The following is a 22,512-nucleotide window of genomic DNA, read 5'->3' on the forward strand; positions in this document are numbered from 1 at the left end:
TTTTCCGATTTTACATAATTAAGCTAGAAAATAAGTAAATAGCCTACACCCTTGATGCTTTTTACAGTGCTCTTTTCGATTATAATAATTGCTTTTGAGGGAAATTCCTTTTGAACTCTTAATGGGGCTTTTAAAGGTGACTTCTTACGTTTGTCTATAGCCTTGTTTGTAGACTATGATGAAAGCCAAAGCTAAAAACTCACAATCAAATTATCGATATAGGTCTAGCTAGAATCGGGACTGTTAAGAAAGAAAAATGTTAAGAAAACAATTCTTACTTCATGCTAGACTACGGCAGAATAGGCTAGTTGTAAACAACTAATTTTGACTGCAGCTCCACTACACTTTAACCTGAATTCTCCCCCCTATAATTTAGAAATGTAGCCTATAGCCCAGATGGTATATTTTCCATGCATTTTGCCATTTCTTGATTGTCATTACCTTAAATCACATTGACTTGCAAGATAAGGTAGATGAAAAATCCTGTCATGTGTGGTTGCATCTGTGTTTATTGCAGTGTCATGTTATATGCTTGCTCTGCTCATGCTTGCCTTTTTGTTAGAGGTGTTTTGGTTGCAATATACCATTAAATTGAATTGAACATGTTGCATGGTGTCAGAAGTAAACAATAAGCATGGACAGTACACCACACCCATCCATTGATTGGTCGTCACCCAACCTCAAATCAGCTAGGAAAAGGTTCAGACAACACTGTGAGCGATTGTTCTCAGGACCGCTGGAAGGAAAATCTCAAGCCGTTAAGTACTCTTACTTGATGATATGGGTTAGAGAGAAAGGGAGAGAAATCTTTAGTACATGGGTACTAACAGCAGAAGAGACAAACAAGACAGTCGTCTACCTTGTTAAATTTAGAGCCCATGTTGAACCTATCTCAAATCCAATAGTGACAAGATTTACCTTCCATAAGCGAGACCATGGAAATGAAAACATTAAACAATATGTGACTGAACTCAAATTTGTCCCGAAAGAGGGTGAATTTGACAGCAGCAGTGACGACATAATTCGACATAAACTATTTCAGAGTCAAAAACAGCAGAACCCAAGCCATTTGACTTGCCATTGAATCAGTGCAGGAAACCAAAGCACAGATATCAGCAGCCAAGCAACATCCATCATCGTGGAGAAAAAATAGACGCTCTGAAGCGAAATCACAACAACCAAGATTGCTACTTCTGTGGAGCACCAAACTACTTAAAGAATCACAAATGCCCAGCCAGGGGAAGAACTTGTTCAAAGTGCAACAAATTGAACCACTTTGCCAAAGTGTGCAAAAGCAAAGTGATAAATGAGATCAGCCAACAAGGGGCAAAAGCTAATGCAAGTAAATTCATGATAGACGCTGTGAACAGTCTTCAAACACAACATCTGGATGGACCCAATGCCATAATGAGAGCTGTTGACCAGAATCTTAACTTGGCCTTTAAGACTAACACCAGAGCTGAAGCAAATGTGCTCCCAACCAGTGATTACAGGTGCATGATTCCAACACTACAACTTCAAACAACCAGAGATGTGCTTACAATCTACACAGGAGAGAAACTGGAAGGCACGTGCATCTCACATCTGCGAATCAACTACAAGGATCGGGGGAACCAGATACATCCATTCTATTTGGTGAATACTGATCACAAGCCCATCCTGAGCAGTAAGACCAGTCAAGACATGAAACCGATGAAATTCATTATCAACTTAACCCACTACAGCCCAGCATCGATGATGGGAAATGAAACAGCCAAAATACTGGACGAATACAGAGACGTTTTTGAAGGAGTAGGAAAACTTCCAGGAAAGTGCAAGATCCACCTGAAAGAAGGTGTAGTGCCCACAGTACAACCACCAAAAAGGGTCCCCTTTGTCCTTCAACAAAAACTCAAGGAGGAATTGGACCTTCTTGAGTTAGTGGGCATTATTGAGAAAACATCAAGGCCCAACGAATGGGTAAACTCAATAGTAGTAGTCCAAAAGCCAAATGGATCTGTCAGAATATGCTTGGACACTGTAGATCTTAACAAATGGGTACAACGCCGGCACAACCCAATACCATCGTTTGACAATTTAGCATCCAAATGTTCAGGAACCAACAGGTTTTTCAAGCTAGATGCCAGAAATGGATATTGGTCAATGGAACTAGATGAGGAGTGATCAATCTTAATTACATTCAGTACATCCTTTGGCAGGTACAGATAAAAACGACACCCAGTCGGAATCAAGTCGGCACAGAACGAGTTCCAAATGAAAATGGAGGAGGTTTTCGAAGGCTTGGACATAGGTCTTGTCATTGATGACATCGCTGGAAAGCAAACAAAGCACTAATCAATCCTCCTGATTTTTGTTATACATTTTTTACAAAACTAGGTATAAAACTCTTCACTAACTTCTGGTGGGCACAGTGTACCGGCTAAAGTTTCTCAACAGGTACTGCAACCCTACGTAGGAGTCGTTTTGTTGTGGATTTAGGGGGGAAATTTTCCAGAATTTGCGATTTAAACTTTGTCAGCAGCTCTTCATGCGATATTTCTGCCTGCTACGAAACTATCATTAGAGCTCTTTTCTGAACTTTTTCGAGCCTGGTGCTGTGCTCATTCGTCAGTCCAAAATGTCATACAGGCGCTGCTTATTCCAGAATTGGGCGAATAAAAGGCACAAATATTCGGAGGAGGTGATCTAGAGGGGCCCCATGTTCCGAAATAAGCTTGAGCATCCGTAGCCCAGCACTACCCCTTTTTACTAGACTAGTTGTGTTCGCTTCCCATTTTCAATCACTGCTAATAATAACTCCCAAGAGTTTACTCTTATTGAGTTTAAGAAAATCAGAGATAGTTGGTGGGAAATTTGGTGCTGAAAATTTTAAAATGAAGTTGTTAAAATAAAAGATTTACTGTTATTTACTATCATATTTGACATGAAAGCTTCAGTTTTCACATTATCAATCAAAATTTCAGCTTTGCTACATTCATTTGCTTCACAAAATCCAACGATCTTCCCAAGCAATATCATTAATCATAACTAGAAAAAGAATAGGACCCAGGATGGTACCTTGAGGTACATCACAAAAAACTGGCTCGGGTTCAGAGAAAGACTTCTTATATTTTAAAATTTGGAACCTATTTATTAAAAAACTCTAAATTTTCATAACAGCAGGGTTCACAATAAAATCAATTAAAAGCTTAGAAATTAAAATATTATCATCAATCAGATGGAAACCTTTTTTAAAATCAATTGTTATAAGTTTAGTCATTTACCAGGCTCATCAACATGCTTGAAAATAAAATTTAAAAGACTGACTGACTAGATAATGGGATGTTGATGTATTTTTTCTGCTACCGTACATATGAGGATTTTTTGTTTGGGAAAAGAGAGCATGGTTACTTTATGCTGGACCTCCAGGATCTCCATGTCACACTTAAAGTGCGGGTGGGCTACCAGCATGCCAAACTCAAGATGAGGAGAAACAAGGGCTGTGTAAAGCTTCTTGATAACTTTTGGTTGGCAACTTGTCACTGAACGCTCAATCAAACTGACTACTATGTTTGCCTTAAGTTGTTTTTTTTTCCAACAATGACTATGAAATTTAAGCTTATCACCAATGATACCCCAAGATTATGCTTGCCCTTTGATCACTTTTGATGACTCTTAACAAGATAACTAGCAATTTCAATTTCTAATCAAATGAGCCATCCCCCAAGTTTATCCGACCATCCCTTACATAAAACCTTATATACCCCAGGAGCATAACTTACTACAATAGCCCCCGGGCTCTGGAGTGTTGTGTCGACCCCCAGAATTTTCGTCATTTTATCATTTCCTTGAATACATTCCTTGACCACATAAATTTAGACATAGTCCGTGAAAAGTATGTTTGTAAACAATGATTGTAAAAACGTGTCATGGCCCACTATTTTTTACACGCTTTGCAGCTAGTTTTGCATAACGCACATTGATCCTCATACCATTTTGAAAAATTTACATCTACAGAAAATTAAAATGATTTCGAAATGGAATGATAAATTCTGAGCTTCACCTTACGATGTAAGTTAGAAGGTTCTTATTAATTGTGGTATATGCCCTTGATGGTTTGCTAGCAAAGTGAAGGAATGGTGTCCCTCAAGGAAATTATAGGTTTATAATTTTAGGTATGCCCAACCCAGATTTTCCATGGGGCCCAAGCTTCCACCACAAAGGGCCCTATTATGGCCGACAAAGTTTGTCGGCCATAATAATTACGCTATTTGCTATTAACCATTGTAAACTTTGAAAGTAGGTTAGATCTAGGCCTAGTTTTTCGAGCTTGTCTCCCCATGGGCCTATGTCATATATATATATATACATGTATGTGCGATTAATAAATAAATGAACTTGAACTTGAACTTGCATAATTAAGTTCTCAAATTCTGTCAAATGACCATATCCTAGATAATTATGTTAATATTATAGATTTTGAATATTTGCAGTAATTCCTCCAAGTTGACAGTTTAAGTAGGTCAGTTCCTGGCAAATGTTTCAACGTTTGTTTCCTTGTTTTATTGAATATAAGCTACCGTTTTCAATTACTCGATTCTGCTCTTATTCTGTTTCTGTCCTCGTCGTTTGTGATCTTGTTTCTTCAATATCTTATTTTTTTGTTATCATGAGTTTGTCAGGAGCTCAAAAGCGAAAATTGGCAGCCTTGAAGAAGGAGAAAGAGGCAGAAAATCAGTCTTCTCTGAGTGGATTAAGAAACAGAAACTCTGTTTGAGCTCAACCATATGTAATTTTTTCCATTTTTACACGGTTAAACCATACAAGTTGGTTAAGCCAAAACCGTCATTGGTCAAACCAGCTGATTGACGCAAAAAAGGCCTTATATTTACATTGGAGTACCAATTTTTTACATTGTGACCAATGCTGTTATTCGTATTCTCGTAGTTATCCATTGCTTTCCAGGTAACATATGGACTGATAAGTATTTATTGTAATCTTTTAGGGGTTACACCCGGGATAATTGGATAATCTAATTATTTGTTTGAGCTCAACCATGTGTAATTTTTTCCGTTTTTGTGTTGAACATACAAGCTGGTTGAACCAAAACTGTCATTGGTTAAACCAGCTGGCTCGCGCAAAAAAGGCAGTAGGCATAGCTTACAGTGTTTTCTTTCAAGAAAGTATTTTTGTAGGAAAGAGTTCGTTAACACAGACTTAACGATAGGCTTGTTTTCCGAAACAAAAAAAAAAACATGTTATCAGATTTTGGTTAAATGGAATTTAACCAAATGAGCTTTCTTTACGCTTTTCATAGGCTATGCGGTTATTCCAAACAGAAACTCCACTTTCAATGCACAAAGGTAAATTTCAAAACTATCTAACCGTCATTAACTGACAAAAGTTTTAAATTGAATATATAAAATATCAGAGCCATCTGAGAATTAAATCTCACTTTATTCAGATAGGAGTTTTCTAGCAAGAGAGATTAGACCTAGACCTATTCAGCACTAAGTAGCCTATAAAACTGAACCACAGAAGAGAAGGAGAACGCGTTTATGCAGGTAAAGATCATCTCTTACCGTTTACCACACTTCCATCAGTCAGACCTTGGCTGGTAAGCATTGCTGGTAAAATTCTAGTTGAATGACTTCTTGCTAGGCTATTTCAGAAACAGGTTAGGTTAGGAAAATGAAACTTTCAGGGATGGGTCTAGAGGCTAAAGTATATCCCGGCAAGTTATTTTAAAGTACCCGCCTCCACTCCTTCTCCCTCTAGAGTGCCCAGAAATTTGCCTACATGACAGGTCCATACCTATTGAAGTTTTGATAAAACAACATTTTACCTTAATTTTCAGTTAGCCTACCAGTTGCTTTTTCTCTGCCTTTAGTTCTGAGAATGCAATTCCTGTGATTTGAGTAGAATTCTGAGGCATATTTGTTTTTTTTCAAAATTTAGGAAATGTATTTGCATATCTTTAAAACCTTATAAATTGGGATTAAGCAAATTTGTGAAGCTGAAAAAAATCTGGTCTTCAGACTACTCAAATAATTAATTCTACTCAAATAACAAATTATTTGAGTAGAATTCTGAGCCAAATCAATGTTTTTTTTTCAAAATTTTGGAAATGTATTTGCAAATCTTTAAAGCCTTATAAATTGGGATTGAGCAAAGTTGTGAAGCTGAAAAAAATCTGGTCAATATTGGTATTGCTGGAAAGATTGTTTGGGGTCATGAAACTATTGTTAATTTGACTTTTTGAACATCTTTTCTCTCTTGCAAAACTACCACAAACTCACCATATAGAGTTCCAGCCCAAATATTTTGTATATTGTACATATAGAATTGCAATCATTTCCATTATGAACAGATCTGTTATGATTCCATTATGATGCAACAGATCAGTTGACACTAATCTGCTTGAGTCATATGACTATATTACAAAACTACTGGAGTTGGGAATCCCTGTTGACATGATCCTCCTTGATTTTTCAAAAGCATTCGACAAAGTTTGTCATAGGAGACTTGAGCTTAAGTTAAATGGAATCTCGATTTCTTGAGGAATTGTGTTCAGCATGTAAGACTGTTTGATGCAGATGGCAATCCTATTCTATCATCCTCTCAGAATGTTATCAGTGGGGTTCCACAGGGTAGTGTTCTTGGCCCCACCATGTTCAATATTTTCATTAATGATGCTCCTCTAGTGCTTAAAAGCAGGATGACGTTATATGCTGATGATTCCAAGGTAATTGGTCCAGCTAGCACTCTTGAAGATACTTCCAAATGACCTTGATCCCCTTAGCATGTGGATGAAATCTTGGCTACTCACTTTCAGTGTGTCAAAATGTCATGTTTTACACTTTGGGCACAAGAATATAAATACAACTTACTCTCTTTACAGTCAGCTCCTTTCTCCAGTGTTGGAAGAATGTGACCTAGGAGTAATTGTTGACAATGATCTTAAATTTAGCACTCATGCAAAGAAGGCAGCAGCATCAGCTAACTCATCACTAGGGCTCATAAAAAGGACAATTTCCTCCCATTCTCCTAAAATTCTGAGCCTTTTGTATAAAGGACTTGTTCAGCCAAGGCTTGAGACAGGCCTGGTCCTTGCATCCCCCTTTTTCAAAAAAGATGTTAAAATTCTTGAAGATGTCCAGAGAAGAGCCACTAAGATGGTGAGTGGACTGGATGAGCTCCCTTACCCTACAAGGCTATGCAAGCTAAAACTCCCAACTCTAGTTTATAGAAGAAGACAGGGTGATGCCATTCTGGTTCATAAACTTTTTAATTCAAAGGCAGTTCCTGGTCTTCTTCCTCTGGCAGCTCAGGATTCTTGTACAAGGGACATAACTTGAAGTTATCCAGGCATTTCTCCTCAAAGTGACAACATGCCCATTTTCTTACCAACCATTTTGCCAACCTCTGGAACAAATTACTGCCAGATACTATTGCTGCCCAAACCACAGACAGCTTTAAGAACCATTTTGACAACAAATGGTCACAAAAAGAATGGAATTATAACTGGGAAGCACTTGAATCAGCAACATCAAACCACTAGTCAAGTAAATGTAATCAACTATGTGTCATGTGTTATTAACTCTGGAGTTTCTACAAGGAAAAATCCTTATATTGCTCCAAGCTGCAATTTAAGGTAATTATTGTTGATTGGATATTTGAAATCATGAATCTGTAATAGTTTAGAAACAAATTTGGGCTATATATTTGCACATTAGGGGGTGGGGGTAAAGCATAGCATATATTAAATATGTAAACAAACCATTGCTGTATTTAATATATGCTATGCTTTACCCCCTCCTAATGTGCAGATATATCATAACTTCATAATGGTGAGTTTACACTAGTTTTGCAAGAGAGAAAAGATGTTTTAAAAGTCAAAATGTATCTATTAACAATAGTTTCATGACCCAAAACAATTGTTCCAGTAATACCAACATTGACAAAAAATTTTGTTGCACTTCATTCAAGCAGAAGATCTATTTTGCAAGATTTTGCTTTTATAACATGCATATTTTCAAAGGTCAGGGCCCTCTAGAGGGAGAAGGAGTAGAGGTAGGTACTTCAAGATACCTTCCCAGGACATACTTTAGCCTGTAGACCCGTCCCTGAAAGTTTCATTTTCCTAACCTAACCTGTTTCTGAGATAGCAAGAAGTCAATCAACTTGAATTTTACCAGCATTTCCAATTTCTTAACTCTTTTAGGCCTAAATAGCCTAGGCCAGACTAGTTGTTAGTTTTTTTCTGGTTTTACATAATTTAGCTAGAGAATCAGTAAATACATAACTTGATGCCTTTTTCAGTTCTCTTTCCAAATATAATAATTGATTTAGAGGGAAATTCCTGTTGATCTCTTAATGGGGTCTTAAAAGGTGACTTCTTACATTTTATATAGCCAAGTTTGTAGACTATGATATGAAGTTAAAAACTTGAAATTCAATTATTAATGCAAGTCTAGTTACAATTGAGGCTGTTGAGGAGGGAAAATGTTCAGAAAACAATTCTTATTTTTTAATAGGCCATGCAGAATAATTATAATTAACACATTTTGATTGCAGCTCCACTACACTTCAACCTGAAATCCCCTCTTTTTTGTAAATATCACATATAGCCCAAATTGTATATTTTCCATGCATTTGGCCATTTACCTTAAATTGCATCTTGGAGCAATCTAAGTATTTCCCCCCTGTTGGAATTAGTGAAGAATTAAAGATGATTTGAAGATTCATGGGCTGCCTAATCATATTTCCACTCAGCAGCACTCCATTCAGCATCCATGATTTGAAAGTGTCAAGACAAGTTACAGAGACAGCATATTCTGGCAGTCTATTCCAAAGGCTGGTGACTCTGTTTGAAAAGAACTGATTTCTTGTGTGGAATCTGCATGACATCTTAGACAGTTTCTTTGAGTGACATCTGGCAGAAGAAGTGATGGCAAACAAGAAAAAATTAGAGATAATGCTTGTTGAAATAAGCTTGAAGGTAGTTATGACATCCCTATTTATGTGCCTACATGTTAAGCTTGGTAGTTTAAGGTGGCAAAGATGTTCACAATAGGCTACTGTTTGGAATTTACTAATCAATTTTGTTGCTCACCTTTGAACTGCTTCTAGGATGAACTTGTCTCTTTTGTAAAAAAAGGATACAATTGTCATACCAACTTCAAGTTTAGGTTGAATAAGAGCTTTATATAGGGCTGTCATGACTCCTAGAGAGTGGCTGCTGATAGTTCTATTTGTTGTTCCTAGGGTCTGGTTAGGTGATGAAGCAGCAATAGCAGCATCAGAATCAGATTTATGTTTCTCATCAACCAACTTTATCCTTGGGAACACCCTCAAATGGTGGATCATTGAGAGTATACCCAAAACATAGGTAATTTTCTCCATAATGAATGATATGACATTTAGATGCATTGAAGCTCAATAACCAGGCATTTGCTCAATTATAAAGCTCATTTACATAACATAGAAAAACATCTACATCAAGTTGGTTTCTGATACCACCAATAAGTTTGGAATCATCTGCATATAAACTTAAATAATAAACTTAAATAATTGTGTACTACACTGGAGGCAGCATTAATAAAAATATTGAAGAGGGTAGGGCCAAGGATAGTACCTTGTAGCACTCCACTCTTGACTAGCAATGAATTGGAATAAATCAGCATTCCATGAGATGTGAATATTCTGACCTGTTGAGTCTTTCCAGCAAGAAATGCTTTAATCCAGCCACCAACTTGGTTGTTTATTTCTGCAGCATGTAACTTGACAATTAGTCCCCTGTGGCTAGGTTAAAGAGGGCAACATCAACAAGAATTCCCTTGTCTATTAGATCTGTAACAAGATTGTAAGACTGCAGTAAATTATTGTCAACAGATCTACCACTTTGGAAACCATGTTGAGAATGGTGAAGGATGCCATTATTTTCAACATGTTTAATAATAGCATCATTGACTATTCCTTCAAGCACTTTGACAACAGAAGAGGTAGTACTGATTGGCCTGTAATTTGTAACAGAATTTTTTCCCTTTTTATGGAACTTGGTATTAACCAAGTGACATATAGCAGTCGCCAATTCTGTTGGTCTGTCGGTCCCGGTTTTGCTACTTTAGGCACTTCCAGGTAAGCTAGGACGATGAAATTTGGCAAGCGTATCAGGGACCAGACCAGATTAAATTAGAAATAGTCGTTTTTCCGATTTGACCATCTGGGGGGGAGTGGGGGCCCGGTTAATTCGCAAAAAATAGAAAAAATGAAGTATTTTTAACTTATCAGCGGGTGATTGGATCTTAATGAAATTTAATTTTTGGAATGATATTGTGTCTCAGAGCTCTTATTTTAAATCCCGACCGGATCTGATGACATTGGGGGGAGTGGGAGGGGGAAAATCTAAAGTCCCGGTTTTTCTACGTTAGGCACTTCCAGGTAAGCTAGGACGATGAAATTTGGCAAGCGTATCAGGGACCGGACCAGATTAAATTAGAAATAGTCGTTTTCCCGATTTGACCATCTGGGGGGGGGGAGTGGGGGCCCGGTTAATTCGCAAAAAATAGAAAAAATGAAGTATTTTTAACTTATCAGCAGTTGATTGGATCTTAATGAAATTTAATGTTTGGAATTATATCGTGTCTCAGAGCTCTTATTTTAAATCCCGACCGGATCTGATGACATTGGGGGGAGTTGGAGGGGGAAAACCTAAAGTCCCGGTTTTTCTACGTTAGGCACTTCCAGGTAAGCTAGGACAATGAAATTTGGCAAGCGTATCAGGGACCGGAACAGATTAAATTAGAAATAGTCGTTTTCCCGATTTGACCATCTGGGGGGGGGAGTGGAGGCCGGTTAATTGGAGAAAATAGAAAAAATGAAGTATTTTTAACTTATGAGCGGGTGATTGGATCTTAATGAAATTTGATGTTTGGAATGATATTGTGTCTCAGAGCTCTTATTTTAAATCCCGACTGGGTTTGATGACATTGGGGGGAGTTGGAGGGGGGGAAACCTAAAATCTTGGAAAACACTTATAGTGGAGGGATCGGGATGAAACTTGATGGGAAAAATAAGCGCAAGTCCCAGATACATGATTGACATAATCGGAACTGATTTGCTCTCTTTAGGGTAGTTGGGGGGGGGGGAGTAATTCTTAAAAATTACAAAAATTAGGTATTTTCAACTTACGAATGGGTTATCGGATCTCAATGAAATTTGATGTTTAGAAGGATATCGTGTCTTAGAGCTCTTATTTTAAATCCCGACCGGATCTGGTGATGGAGGCGGGGAGTTGGGAGGGGGAAACCTAAAACTTGGAAAACACTTAGAGTGGAGGGATCGGGATGAAACATGGTGGGAAAAATAAACACAAGTCCTAGATAGATGATTGACATAAACGGAACGGATCCGCTCTCTTTTGGGTAGTTGGGGGGGGGGTATTTCTGAAAAAAAAATTTAGGTATTTTTAACTTACGAACGGGTGATCGGATCTCAATGAAATTTGATATTTTGAAGGATATCGTGGCTCAGAGCTCTTATTTTAAACCCGACCGGATCTGGTGACATTGGGGGGGGGAGTTGGGAGGGAGAAACCTAAAAATTGGAAAACACTTAGAGTGGAGGGATCGGGATTAAACTTGGTGGAAAAAAAACACGAGTCCTAGGTACATGATTGACATAACCAGAACGGATCCGCTCTCTTTGGGGTAGTTGGTGGGGGTTAATTCTGAAAAATTAGAAAAAATGAGGTATTATTAACTTACGAACGGGTGATTGGATCTCCATGAAATTTGATTTTTAGAAGGATATCGTGTCTCAAAGCTCTTAATTTAAATCCTGACCGGATCTGGTGACATTGGGGGAAGTTTGGGGTGGGGAAACCTAAAATGATGAGAAACGCTTAGATTGGAGGGATTGGGATGAAACTTGGTTGGAAAAATAAGCAGAAGTCGTGCATACGTGATTTACATAATTGGAACGGATCCGCTCTATTGGGGGGGGGGTAATTCTGAAAAATAAGAAAAATGACGTATTTTTAACTTACGAAGGAGTGATCGGATCTTCATGAAATTTGATATTTAGAAGGATCTTGTGCTTTAAAGTTCTAATTTCAAATTCCGACCAGATCCTGTGACATTCGGGGGAGTTGGAGGGGGGAACCGGAATTCTTGGAAAACATGAAAATTGGAGTATTTATATCTTACGAATAGATGATCGGATCGTAATGAAATTTGATTTTTAGAAGGAATTCATGTCTCAGAGCTCTTATTTCAAATCCCGACCAGATCTTTTGACATTGTGGGGATTTGGAGGGGGATATCTTGGAAAAACACTTGGATTGTAGGAATCGGGATGAAGCTTGGTGGATAGAATAAACATATGTCCTTGATACGTGATTGACAGAATCGTACTGGATTCGCTCTCTTTGGGGGAGTTGGGGGGAGGGGTTCAGTGATTTGGCGAGTTCGGTGCTTCTGGACGTGATAGGGCGATGAAAATTGGTTGGCGTGTCAGGGAGCTGCACAATTTGACTTAATAAAGTCGTTTTCCCAGATTCGACCATCTGGGGGGCAAAAGGGAGAGGGAAAAATAGAAAAAAATAGGTATTTATAACTTACGAGTGGGTGATCGGATCTTAATGAATTTTGATATTTAGAAGGACTTTGTGACTCAGAGCTCTTATTTTAAATCTTGACCGGCATTAAGCCTCTTATTTTCCTTTTTAAATCAATCTATTGATTCATAGAATTTTGTTAGAGCTCATACCATATGATCTCTTGGCTCTTAGCTCTTCTCGCCTTGTTACAAGTGCCATATGAGCTCTTAGCTCTTGTTGAAAACAGGAGTTATGTATGCTTTTCTCCAATCCACTGGAAGTTGTGCAGCTTTGATTGATTTATGGAAGATTACAGCTAATGGGGCTGCTAGGATATCTTTACTGTGATTGAGCCAACAAGGATCAATATTATCAAGACCCTTGGATTTACTTACATTAATTGAAGCAAGTTTCTTATTCACTATGCATTCAGTTACTTCAATACCTGGCATAGCAGTAGTGATAGGGTAAGGAGAAAGTACAGGGGGTGGGACATCCTGACCATCAAGAAATACTAAGGAAAATTGTTTGTTCCAAGACTTCTGCTTTACTTTCAGGTGTGGATATCACACATCAATTTTTCCACAAATCTGGAACTGAGTGTCAGTCTGGTTTTGTTAGTTGATGCATGCCTCCAAAAGAGTTTGGGATTTATCTTGTTTTGTTGCACCAGTTTATTTTTGTATTTTGATTTTTAATATCATTTGTTGCAACATTTCTGGTTACCTGGTATCTTTTGAAGTTACAGGAGTTCCTATTTTGGCAATACTTTTTTTATGCTTTGGATTTTCTTTGGATGAGATTACAAATAAAAGGAGTTAAATATGACAGTGTTTTAGGCTGTCTAATCATTCTGATGCTAGTATGTCTCAATTCAGCACTAAGTAATAAAGTTTTGAAGATATGCCAAGAAGTCTCAAGATCATCATGTGTGGTAAAGGTTCAGTTAATACATGCTAAATCTCTACATACAGCTTTGTAATCAATAAATGAGCAATACTTATAAGTAGTTTGTTTGCTGTGAATTTTAATTGTTGAGAGAATTGTAAAATGGTTGCTTTTTCCAGGGGGGGGGGGGGGTCAGATAATCATTGCTTATCAATATCTCAGGTCTAGAAGCAATAACTAGGTCAAGAAGGGATGGATTGTGATCACTACAAATTCTTGTAGGCTCATTCACAGTTTGGTATACATAATTGTTTGGTAGACAAGATGCAAAGGGAGAACCTGTAGTTTGTGTTTTTGATGACCCATATCCATCAATCCATAAAATTTCTGGCAGGTTGAAATCACCAACTATAATCATCTCAAAAGATTTGATTCTTAATTTATGAGATACCATTTCTAAAAAGGCATTTTTGCTAATAATCTGGCTTGGAAAACTAGGGCTACAATATGCACATCCAAAGCATATTATTTTATTATCAATAGTTGTAATTAACCAAGCTGTTTCAATCCAAGGTCTATAATTGTTTGTGGGAATGATAACACCTGGTTGCAGCTCTTCCCTAACAAAATAGCGACTCCTCTCCTACAATCAGGGTCCAATAAGTTTGAAAAAATTTTATAACCATTGATGCTGATGCAAGATCCTGTAAGTTTGGTATAGCCAAATTTGGGGCCCACTTCCACAATTACAAGTGTATCAGCTTCCTTTTTTTTAAAAAACAGAGGCAGCCTTGTTCCGTTTATTTGAAAAACTGTCATTGGTACTGGTAATTTTTAAAGATATTTGGCTGAGATGAGGGTTAAAAATATTTTGGGGAGGTGAAATTGATAAAAAAAAAAAAAGAGTTAGAGAAGCTATTTATAGGTGTGTGGCAGGAGCCAAAGGATGAAACAGGACTTCCATTTATGGTGAACTTGAAGGATGATTTAGAAAGTTCATTAATGCATAACAGCTATTTCCTATCTACTATATTACTATTTACACATCTTACTGGGCTGATAGAAGAGGCATTTAACATTCCATGGCCTGGTGAGAATTTCTTGATTGTCATTACCTTAAATCATATTGACTAGAAAGGTAAAGTTGTGTTAAACTCCTTTAGAGAATCTTGCTGGGGCTATTAACTTCATCAAGGCTTGGGAGCATCCCAAGTCAGCTTCCCTTTTACATTTGTCTAGTCACTATTGACACCCTTCCTGAATGAGACAGCAGCCTTTTTATTGAACAGTGGTGTATAAGAGACTAAAGCCACCTATTCTTTTGCTTCTCATTGTGCTAAGGTCTTACATCTTTTCACAAAGAATGCTTAAAAGCGAAATCTTATGACTAACATCTTACTTCTTATTACCTTAAATTGCATCTTCTAGCAACTAAGGTTGAAGAACCTGTAGACGTTACCAGGTAACATTGACTTGATATTCATTGCACAGTTCCTGAATAGATCATAACTATATATATATATATATATATATATATATATATATATATATATATATATATATATATATATATATATATATATATATTTATATATATATATACAGAACAGTTTGGTTTCATTATTGGGTGTCACTAAATGTTTCACCAGCCAGACATGTTTAAGGGCTATAAGGAATGGGGGGCATCTAATAGACCCTCTTGGATAATACTGGTTTGTCCCACTGTGTCTTCAATGACTTGCTGCTCAAATAACAACAATCTTGAAGCTGTCCAACACTGGCCAACACTGTAGATTTACTGAGTGAATTCCACAGTGAAACAATGTGATTTATGGAGAAATTGAACTTCTGACATTATCTGATAAATTTTTGATGTTGTTTCATGGGGTTTCCTTGTGTTCTGGTGTATTCACGGTGATCAGAAAAAGACTTAATGGTGTCACTGGTCATCATTTTAAATGCATCGATGACATCTCCTTTCTTTCTATAGTATGTTAGGGTAGACAGGTCAAGCTTTTCTAGTTGTTGCTTGTAGGAGATTTATTGTTTGGTAAAAGAGAGCTTTCTTGCTCTATGCTGGAGCTTCTACAGTATCCCCATGTCACACTTAAAGTGCAGGTTGGCAACTGGTATGCCAAACTCAAGATGGGGACAAACAGGGGCTGTATTTGATACCTGCATTTGATAACTCATGGTTGGCAATCACTGAATGCTTGATCAAACCAATGACCTTGTTTGCCTTAGCTGCTTGGTTCCAATGGTGATATTGCAATGTAAGTCTATCATCAATGCTTACCCTAAGATCATGCTCTTCCTGGGCACTCTGAATGGGCATATTGACACCTGCAGAGTCAACCATGTAATAACTATGTCAGGGGTTGTTTGTACCAAGATGCAGGACTTTGCATTTGTAGGGGTAGAACTTGTGCATCCAGGTTGTTGCTTGCAGACAGAAGTTATTGAAATCTTCTTAATAGAAGAGCAATTTTCTGTTGAGGATGCTGGATCAAAGAGTTCGGGATTGTCTGCATACAGTTCCAAGCCATTCTTTACCACTTCATGAGCATCATTTATGTACAGGTTAAGCAGTGTTAGGCCTAGTTTGTTCCCTTGGGGGACACCACTCTTAATGTGAACTGGTGTGGGGTAGATGAGGTCACCTCTTTCATCATATAGAGCAACAATCTCGATTCTATCAGATAGAAACTGTGGATGTACTGGGCAACATCATTGTCCATCTGATATACTGACATATTGATCATCAGGTAGTGGTGAGACATTTTGTCAAAGGCCTTAGCTTGGTCCAGTAGGAACACAATGACTGGAAAACCCTGCTCCATCAGATCAGCTATAGATTCATAAGCTAGTATTAGATTTGCTTTGATAGACAGGCCTTTCCTGAAGCCATACTGACCGCCAAAAAAGAAGGCAGTTCTTTGTCATATGCTCTGTGACTGTATCATTGCCTATCCCTTTGATAAGTTTGGCCACAAGCAAGGTCGGGCTAATGGGTTGATAGTTCTCAGGCTGAGTTCTAAATCCTTTCTTGAATATCAGAGTAATTATGACTGTCTGCCAATCTGCAGTTAGACTACTAGTCTGAAGAGACAGCTTGAGTAGCCAACAGAGAGACTTGGCTACTATATCCTTAAGTTCTTTAAGAAGCCTGAGGTGTATACTGTCTGGGCCTTAGCTTTGTTGGGGCCTAGTTTACTTAGCCTAGTCTTAATCTTGTTCATTGTGATGTAAATTTTTGGTATTGGGTGTTTGACCACCCTGGGGGCAGGGCATGGTTGTTTGTCAGGGGGGCTAGTGATAAGTTTTATGCAAATGTGTTATTCAGCAAATTTGCAATGTCCTATTGATTCTGGGCTGAGCAGGAATAGAATAGTTTTGTCTACTCTTTATCTTTAGCAGATGCATATCTCCAGAACCTCTTTGGGTTGTCTTCAGTGTTTAATGCCAGGTTATCTTCATAGTCAGCTATGAAGTGCCTAGTCAGTTGTCTTGGTGTATTCCTTGCCCTTGCCAAACAGTTGCAGTGGTGTGTGCATTTGCATTTCTTATAATTTGAAAAAGTCTTCTTCTTATGGTTTATAGCCCTTTTAATAGGCCAATTCAGGGGTGGTAGTGTTTTTAGTGTCTTCACAAATGAACTTGAAGTGCATGTCATCTCAGCTTGGAGCTGAGTGTTCTCAAAATTTTGCCTGGCTAGCTCAATGTCTCCCTCAACAATTATTTGGTCCCATTCTACTGCCCATATTATCTCCCTCATTTTGCTTTATTTGGCGTAAGTTTGTTTAGTACAATCGATTGTTCATTGAATAAGCAGCAAGTCATGGCAGATGCAAGAAGCAAGGCGGGAGCAAGTCATGGCAGATGGTTGTTGGCACTAATGGAAAGAAGATACTCAGTGTTTACTAACAATCCTGGGTTGTTAGTGATCCATGTAGGTGGGGCCAGATTTCCTGGGGCTATTTAAAAAACGATCAGGTTTTAAATATAAAAAAAAGTTTTTTCACCTGAAAGTAAGAAGCAACATTAAGACTTAAAACGAACTGAAATTATTATGCATATGAAGGGGATTGCCCCCTCCTCAACACCTGACTCATTATGCTAAAATTTAAATTTTGTCCCAATTCTTTAAGAACAACTCCTGAAACACAAGGGTCATTAAGTTAGAACAATAAGAAACTCTTTTAGAAGTACTAAAAAACTTTAGTGTAAAGAACGAGGTTCTGAGGAGGGGACAATCCTTTTAAATACGTAATAATTTCTGTTAGTTCTAAGTTTTAGTGTTGCTCCTTACTTTCAGTTGAAAAAATTTGTTGTTTTTTTTCTGACAAGAACTAAGATCAGACACTTATTACTATACTAATTTTACCAACTACATAAATTAAATTATTCTTATTATTACACTGAAAAAAAAGCAAAGTGTTGCTAAGTGCTCCCATACACTTTGACTCAGACTACAAATTTCTATTCTATCTTGAAAGTTAAACTGACCAAGAGATAAAACACATAATTCAGGGAAGGGCATGTCCTCTTTTAAAAGGAGGGCTCATTCATCTTCAGGGGGTATATTAGCATGTTGATAATATTTTGATGTAACAGAGAAAAAAGTTTTTTGGCCATCTTTGAAAACTGTTGAGCTAGGTGAATAAAATTCTTAGAAAGGATCTAGAGCGCTTGGCTTATCTTCCGTGTTTTTCTTCTGGATGTAATTCAATTTTTTAGAGCTAAATAAATTTTATACTCAGTGAATACTTTAATCTAGGTAAATTACACTTTGTGTTTGATCATAAGCCCAAATAAAGTCATCAGAGATATCTTTTTTCAATGTTGAAGCTCTTCTCCTTTTCTGCATGTAAGGCATCTGAGATTGTGGCAGAATTGGTCCTAACTTTATTTCAAATTTGGCATATAATCAACCTCAGATTTTGGTAGGTTCTGTTATCCAATATCGGTTCTTTAAAAAAAACACAGTCAAAAGACAATTTGGAAAAAACTTTGTGCGTAGGCTCTTCTAAACTAAATACTATGATATCAAAATAAGTGTGCCATTTAGTTTCCTATTCATCACTTTCCAATATAATGGTTGCTACTGCGAGAATTGTTTCCCCCTTCCAAAATAGGGCCAGAAATAGCCCCAGGCCATATAAAGAATTTACCCAATTCTCTTTGTTTGGATTATTTTTGTACTTTTCTCATCAGTAGCTGGTCCAAAAAAGCGACAATAATTCCTTCTAACGAAAAAACATCTGCAATTAGAACCCATTAAATTATATTTGGAAATAGTGTTAAAGGGGAATTTTAATCATACTACCTTTTGTTTTGTTTTTTTACCATAAAATTCAGATAGAAATTTTTCTTTTCTACCATGGAAATGTGGTAACAGTGCACACAATTCTTATTTAGCAAATTTATATTTTGTAGTAGAAATCAGATAAAAAAAAGAAATGTACTAGTATGTACTGGTAATCTACTGGTGTTGTATCCCAGCTCCCACAATCTCCTAGTGGGGATGGATATAGCCCTAGGTTGTGTACAAAATTTACTGGCTTGTGGGTTTGAATTACTTTTTTTTTGTGCTTAAATCTCACCAATAACTGGTTCATAAAGCCATTAAAAATAACAACTTTGTTCATAACCTATGGCTAAAGCCGATCCCATACAGGGAAAGGGAAGGAATACTGGGATGTGATTGTAGGAGTAGTGACTGTTATATTTAGAAAGGACATAGGATGGGGAATTAACTAGTAGGTTTTTTCCTATCTCAGTTGTGCATTACAATGTAAATTTTGATTATCCTATATTCATAAAATGCGTATTTATTTGATTTTTGGAGTTGTGATTTTTGTTTTCAGTTTAATTTAGTTGTTTCTCCTTATTTTGTGTGCTTTTTGCATGTTTGTATTGTTCACTCCAGTTTCTTTAGATGTCCATAAAGATATGTTCTATAGTTTGGTTGAGTTGGAATGTAAAGACAAGCTAAAATTTTAGCCTCGTTTTGTTTTTTAATGAATGAATAGTATTTTTTTTCTTTTTTCCAAGTGAGAGTCATGACTACTGTGAGTCCTGCCTTTTCTTCTGGTTGCCTTGCAACTTCACCACAGTCTGCTCGAAGAATCAGTGCAGAAATGCATAATCCAGACAAAAAAGAGGTTGATAAATTCATCAAGTTTTTCACCCTGAAAGCCATACAATTAATAGTCCAAAGTCGTCTTGGAGAACGCCAATGCACTCCGTGCAAGGTTGACCCAACCTCATCTGATTGGGTAGGTTTCCTTATTTCTCAGTGCAAAATATCTGAGACACATAAAAAAATTGTTTGAATTTTACTGTTTTTCTTTGAGAATATCAACAAAGTATCCGAGTTGTATTATTTCGCGTCAATGGTGATGTCAACTGGGGCGGGGCATTTGCTCCTGCTTAGATTTATAGAAATACCTTTTTTTGGTATTTCATTGAAAATGACGTTTTTACATTTTCATTGAAAAGGTGAAAAAAATTCCCCCCTAAATTTGAAAGATACATATCTGCCCCCACCCCTAATTTCTGTGAATTGACGCCACTTTTCCTGTTGTCAAAAACGGGCTGCTGTTTATTTGTCTCTTTGAGGATGTCTTTCTGCTTTTGAATTAAGTCAAGCAATTTTAATATATTGCAAAAAACTGTTTACTGTTAATACCAAGAGAAAGATTAACTTATATTAAAAAGATTTTTTGGAAAAGAGATTGCAAAATAAGAGGTGATTTATAAGGGTTCAACGTTCATCAGTTAAAAATATGTATACATGAAAGGGTACAAAACATGCTTAGCTTCTATATAAGTCAATATAACCTCTGGCTTAAGTTAAGGGTCAAAGTTTGGTCATAGCCTTTGTTTTCTAAGATTATAATTTCTATCCAAATGTTTCACATTTATTTCTAATAGTTCGCTTTGAGGCCTACCGGAAGTCCAAGCATTTTACTCTCTAGTCAATTCTTTTACAGAGGCGGCAACTCGGTCAAAGACAAAGTTATCAGTTTTCTTCGTCGCTTCAACTAAATAAACATGAGAAGGTTGATTTTAAGGGGTTTCTCGCTAAAAATTACGATTAGACGCACATTGTCCTTGGCAATTCTTCTTGTTTTATTATATAATATATATTTATTAAACGGCAGTTTGGTGTCTGCACGCTACTTATTCTCCAGACTCTGTTTAAAGCGGTTACAACTAATTAATACTTTACGGAATCGCTCAAGAACAATCCGAGTGGTTAGTCCCTTGGTCTAATTTATGCATTCCCACGTGCTCTGATTACAGCTGCATCTAGTCTTTTGAGGGGAATTTTTTACTTCGGAACACAAATATGTAAAGTATTTGAAGGGACTGCAACCAGCAAGTATATATTATAGAAATAAAGTTCAAATTGTTGAATAGAATTTTTTTGCTCTATTTTTTTATACCCCACAACAACAGTGTCAAGTATAGCAATCTAAAATTGGAATTATAGTTTTATAATTATTTTGGAATTAAAAGAAAATTGTTGGCTTTAAGATTTGATTAGATCAAAATATTCACCAGATTTTTTTTGTATCTGTTAAAATTAAAACATCTGAAATCACTAATACAGGAACGTCAGGCAAACTCCAAATATTTAACATGGGAGGTATAGGAAGGTTCTTTGAGAGCCCGTCCTGCCTTAACAATTTCTGATTTATGTCACTTCTAGTGACTAAAGTTGATCTTAAAGGAGCTGACACAAGATGATTTCCAGCACTGTTTCCAACAATGAAAAATTCAGTAAAAATTCAAAGTAGGGATAGAGAAGAGGTGTTTATTGAAGGCGATGATAAGAAATTATGTATAAATTAAAAATTTTTAGTCTCGTTATTAAAAAGGCAAACTTCGTACGTCAGACACAGGAAAACTTTTTTTTTTTTCTGAGCCAAATCATGGTTGCGATGTCAGACTCTATGTAATAAAATAAAAAAGAACATGTAAAGAGCGACATTAAAACTTAAAACGAACAGAAATTACTTCGTATATGAAAGGGGCTGCTTCCTCATCAACGCCCCGCTCTTTACGCTAAAGTTTGACTTTTTCTCTCAACTCTTCTTTTTAAAACAGTAAAATAACTTTAGCGTAAAGAGCGGGCGTTGATGAGGAAGCAGCCCCTTTCATATACGAAGTAATTTCTGTTCGTTTTAAGTTTTAATGTCGCTCCTTACTTTCAGTTAAAAAAACTTGTTTTTTTTATTTAATTTCTGAACGTTTTTGAATCAACGCATATTTTGATTTTGGCTCTCCGCAGAGGAATAATTAAAACGAAACTTGCATATTTATTTTTTTTGGCTAAATGGCTTTCTCATAATTTTGATCGAATGATTTTGAGAAAAAAAGATCGGGGGAGGAAGCCTAGTTGCCCTCCGATTTTTTGATTAATTAAAAAGGCAATTAAAACTTTTAATTTTTTAAGAATCTTTTTATTAGTAAAAAATATATGTAAGTTATAAATTAGCTTACGTAAAGAACTTTTGTATTCTCATGTTTTTATTACATATATGAGGGAGTTCGCCCCCTCGTCAGTACCTCGCTCTTTACACTAAAGCTTAAATTTTGTCCCAATTCATTAAGAATGACCCCTGAATCACAAAAGCCGTAGAATAAATAGTTGAAATGCCTAAAAATACTTTAGCGTAAAGAGCGAGGTATTAGGAGGAGGTAAACCCCTCATATTGGTAATAGTTTCTGTTCGTTTTAAGTTTTAATGCTGCTCCTTACTTCCAGCTGAAAAAAAAAAATTCAAATTTATTTTTTCATTGTTTTTTTTTTTTTTTAATAATGCTAGTAAATTCTGCGCTCCCTTCATGGAAATTTTCTTCCCCGATGACAAATTCTTCGATAGAAAGTTCCCCCAGCATATCCCCCTCTTCTCAACCCCTCCCCCAACCAAAAAATCCTCCTGAAAAAGCCTGTACACTTTCCAATAACCATTACTATATGTAAGCCCTGGTCAAAGTTTGTAACTTGTAGCCCTTCCACGGGGACTGTGGAGG

General features: G+C 36.8%; 1 protein-coding gene across 3 annotated transcripts in view; it reads left to right on the forward strand.

Annotated features, from left to right (window-relative positions):
- Positions 1-22,512, forward strand: part of LOC136025046 (autophagy-related protein 13-like) — a 108,009-nt gene that overhangs the window by 214 nt on the left and 85,283 nt on the right. Inside the window, exons 1-2 of one of the 3 annotated variants that reach the window (XM_065700720.1) lie at positions 5,433-5,543; positions 19,523-19,746. In XM_065700720.1, the coding sequence (XP_065556792.1) occupies positions 19,531-19,746 (216 nt within the window). In that variant the 5' untranslated portion in view covers positions 5,433-5,543; positions 19,523-19,530. Of the gene's footprint in view, positions 1-5,432; positions 5,544-19,522; positions 19,747-22,512 lie in introns of those variants that run through there. The other 2 variants (XM_065700721.1, XM_065700722.1) reach the window with 2 other exon arrangements.

This window comes from Artemia franciscana, chromosome 3, assembly GCF_032884065.1.
Source record: "Artemia franciscana chromosome 3, ASM3288406v1, whole genome shotgun sequence".
Taxonomy (NCBI): Eukaryota; Metazoa; Arthropoda; class Branchiopoda; order Anostraca; family Artemiidae; genus Artemia; species Artemia franciscana.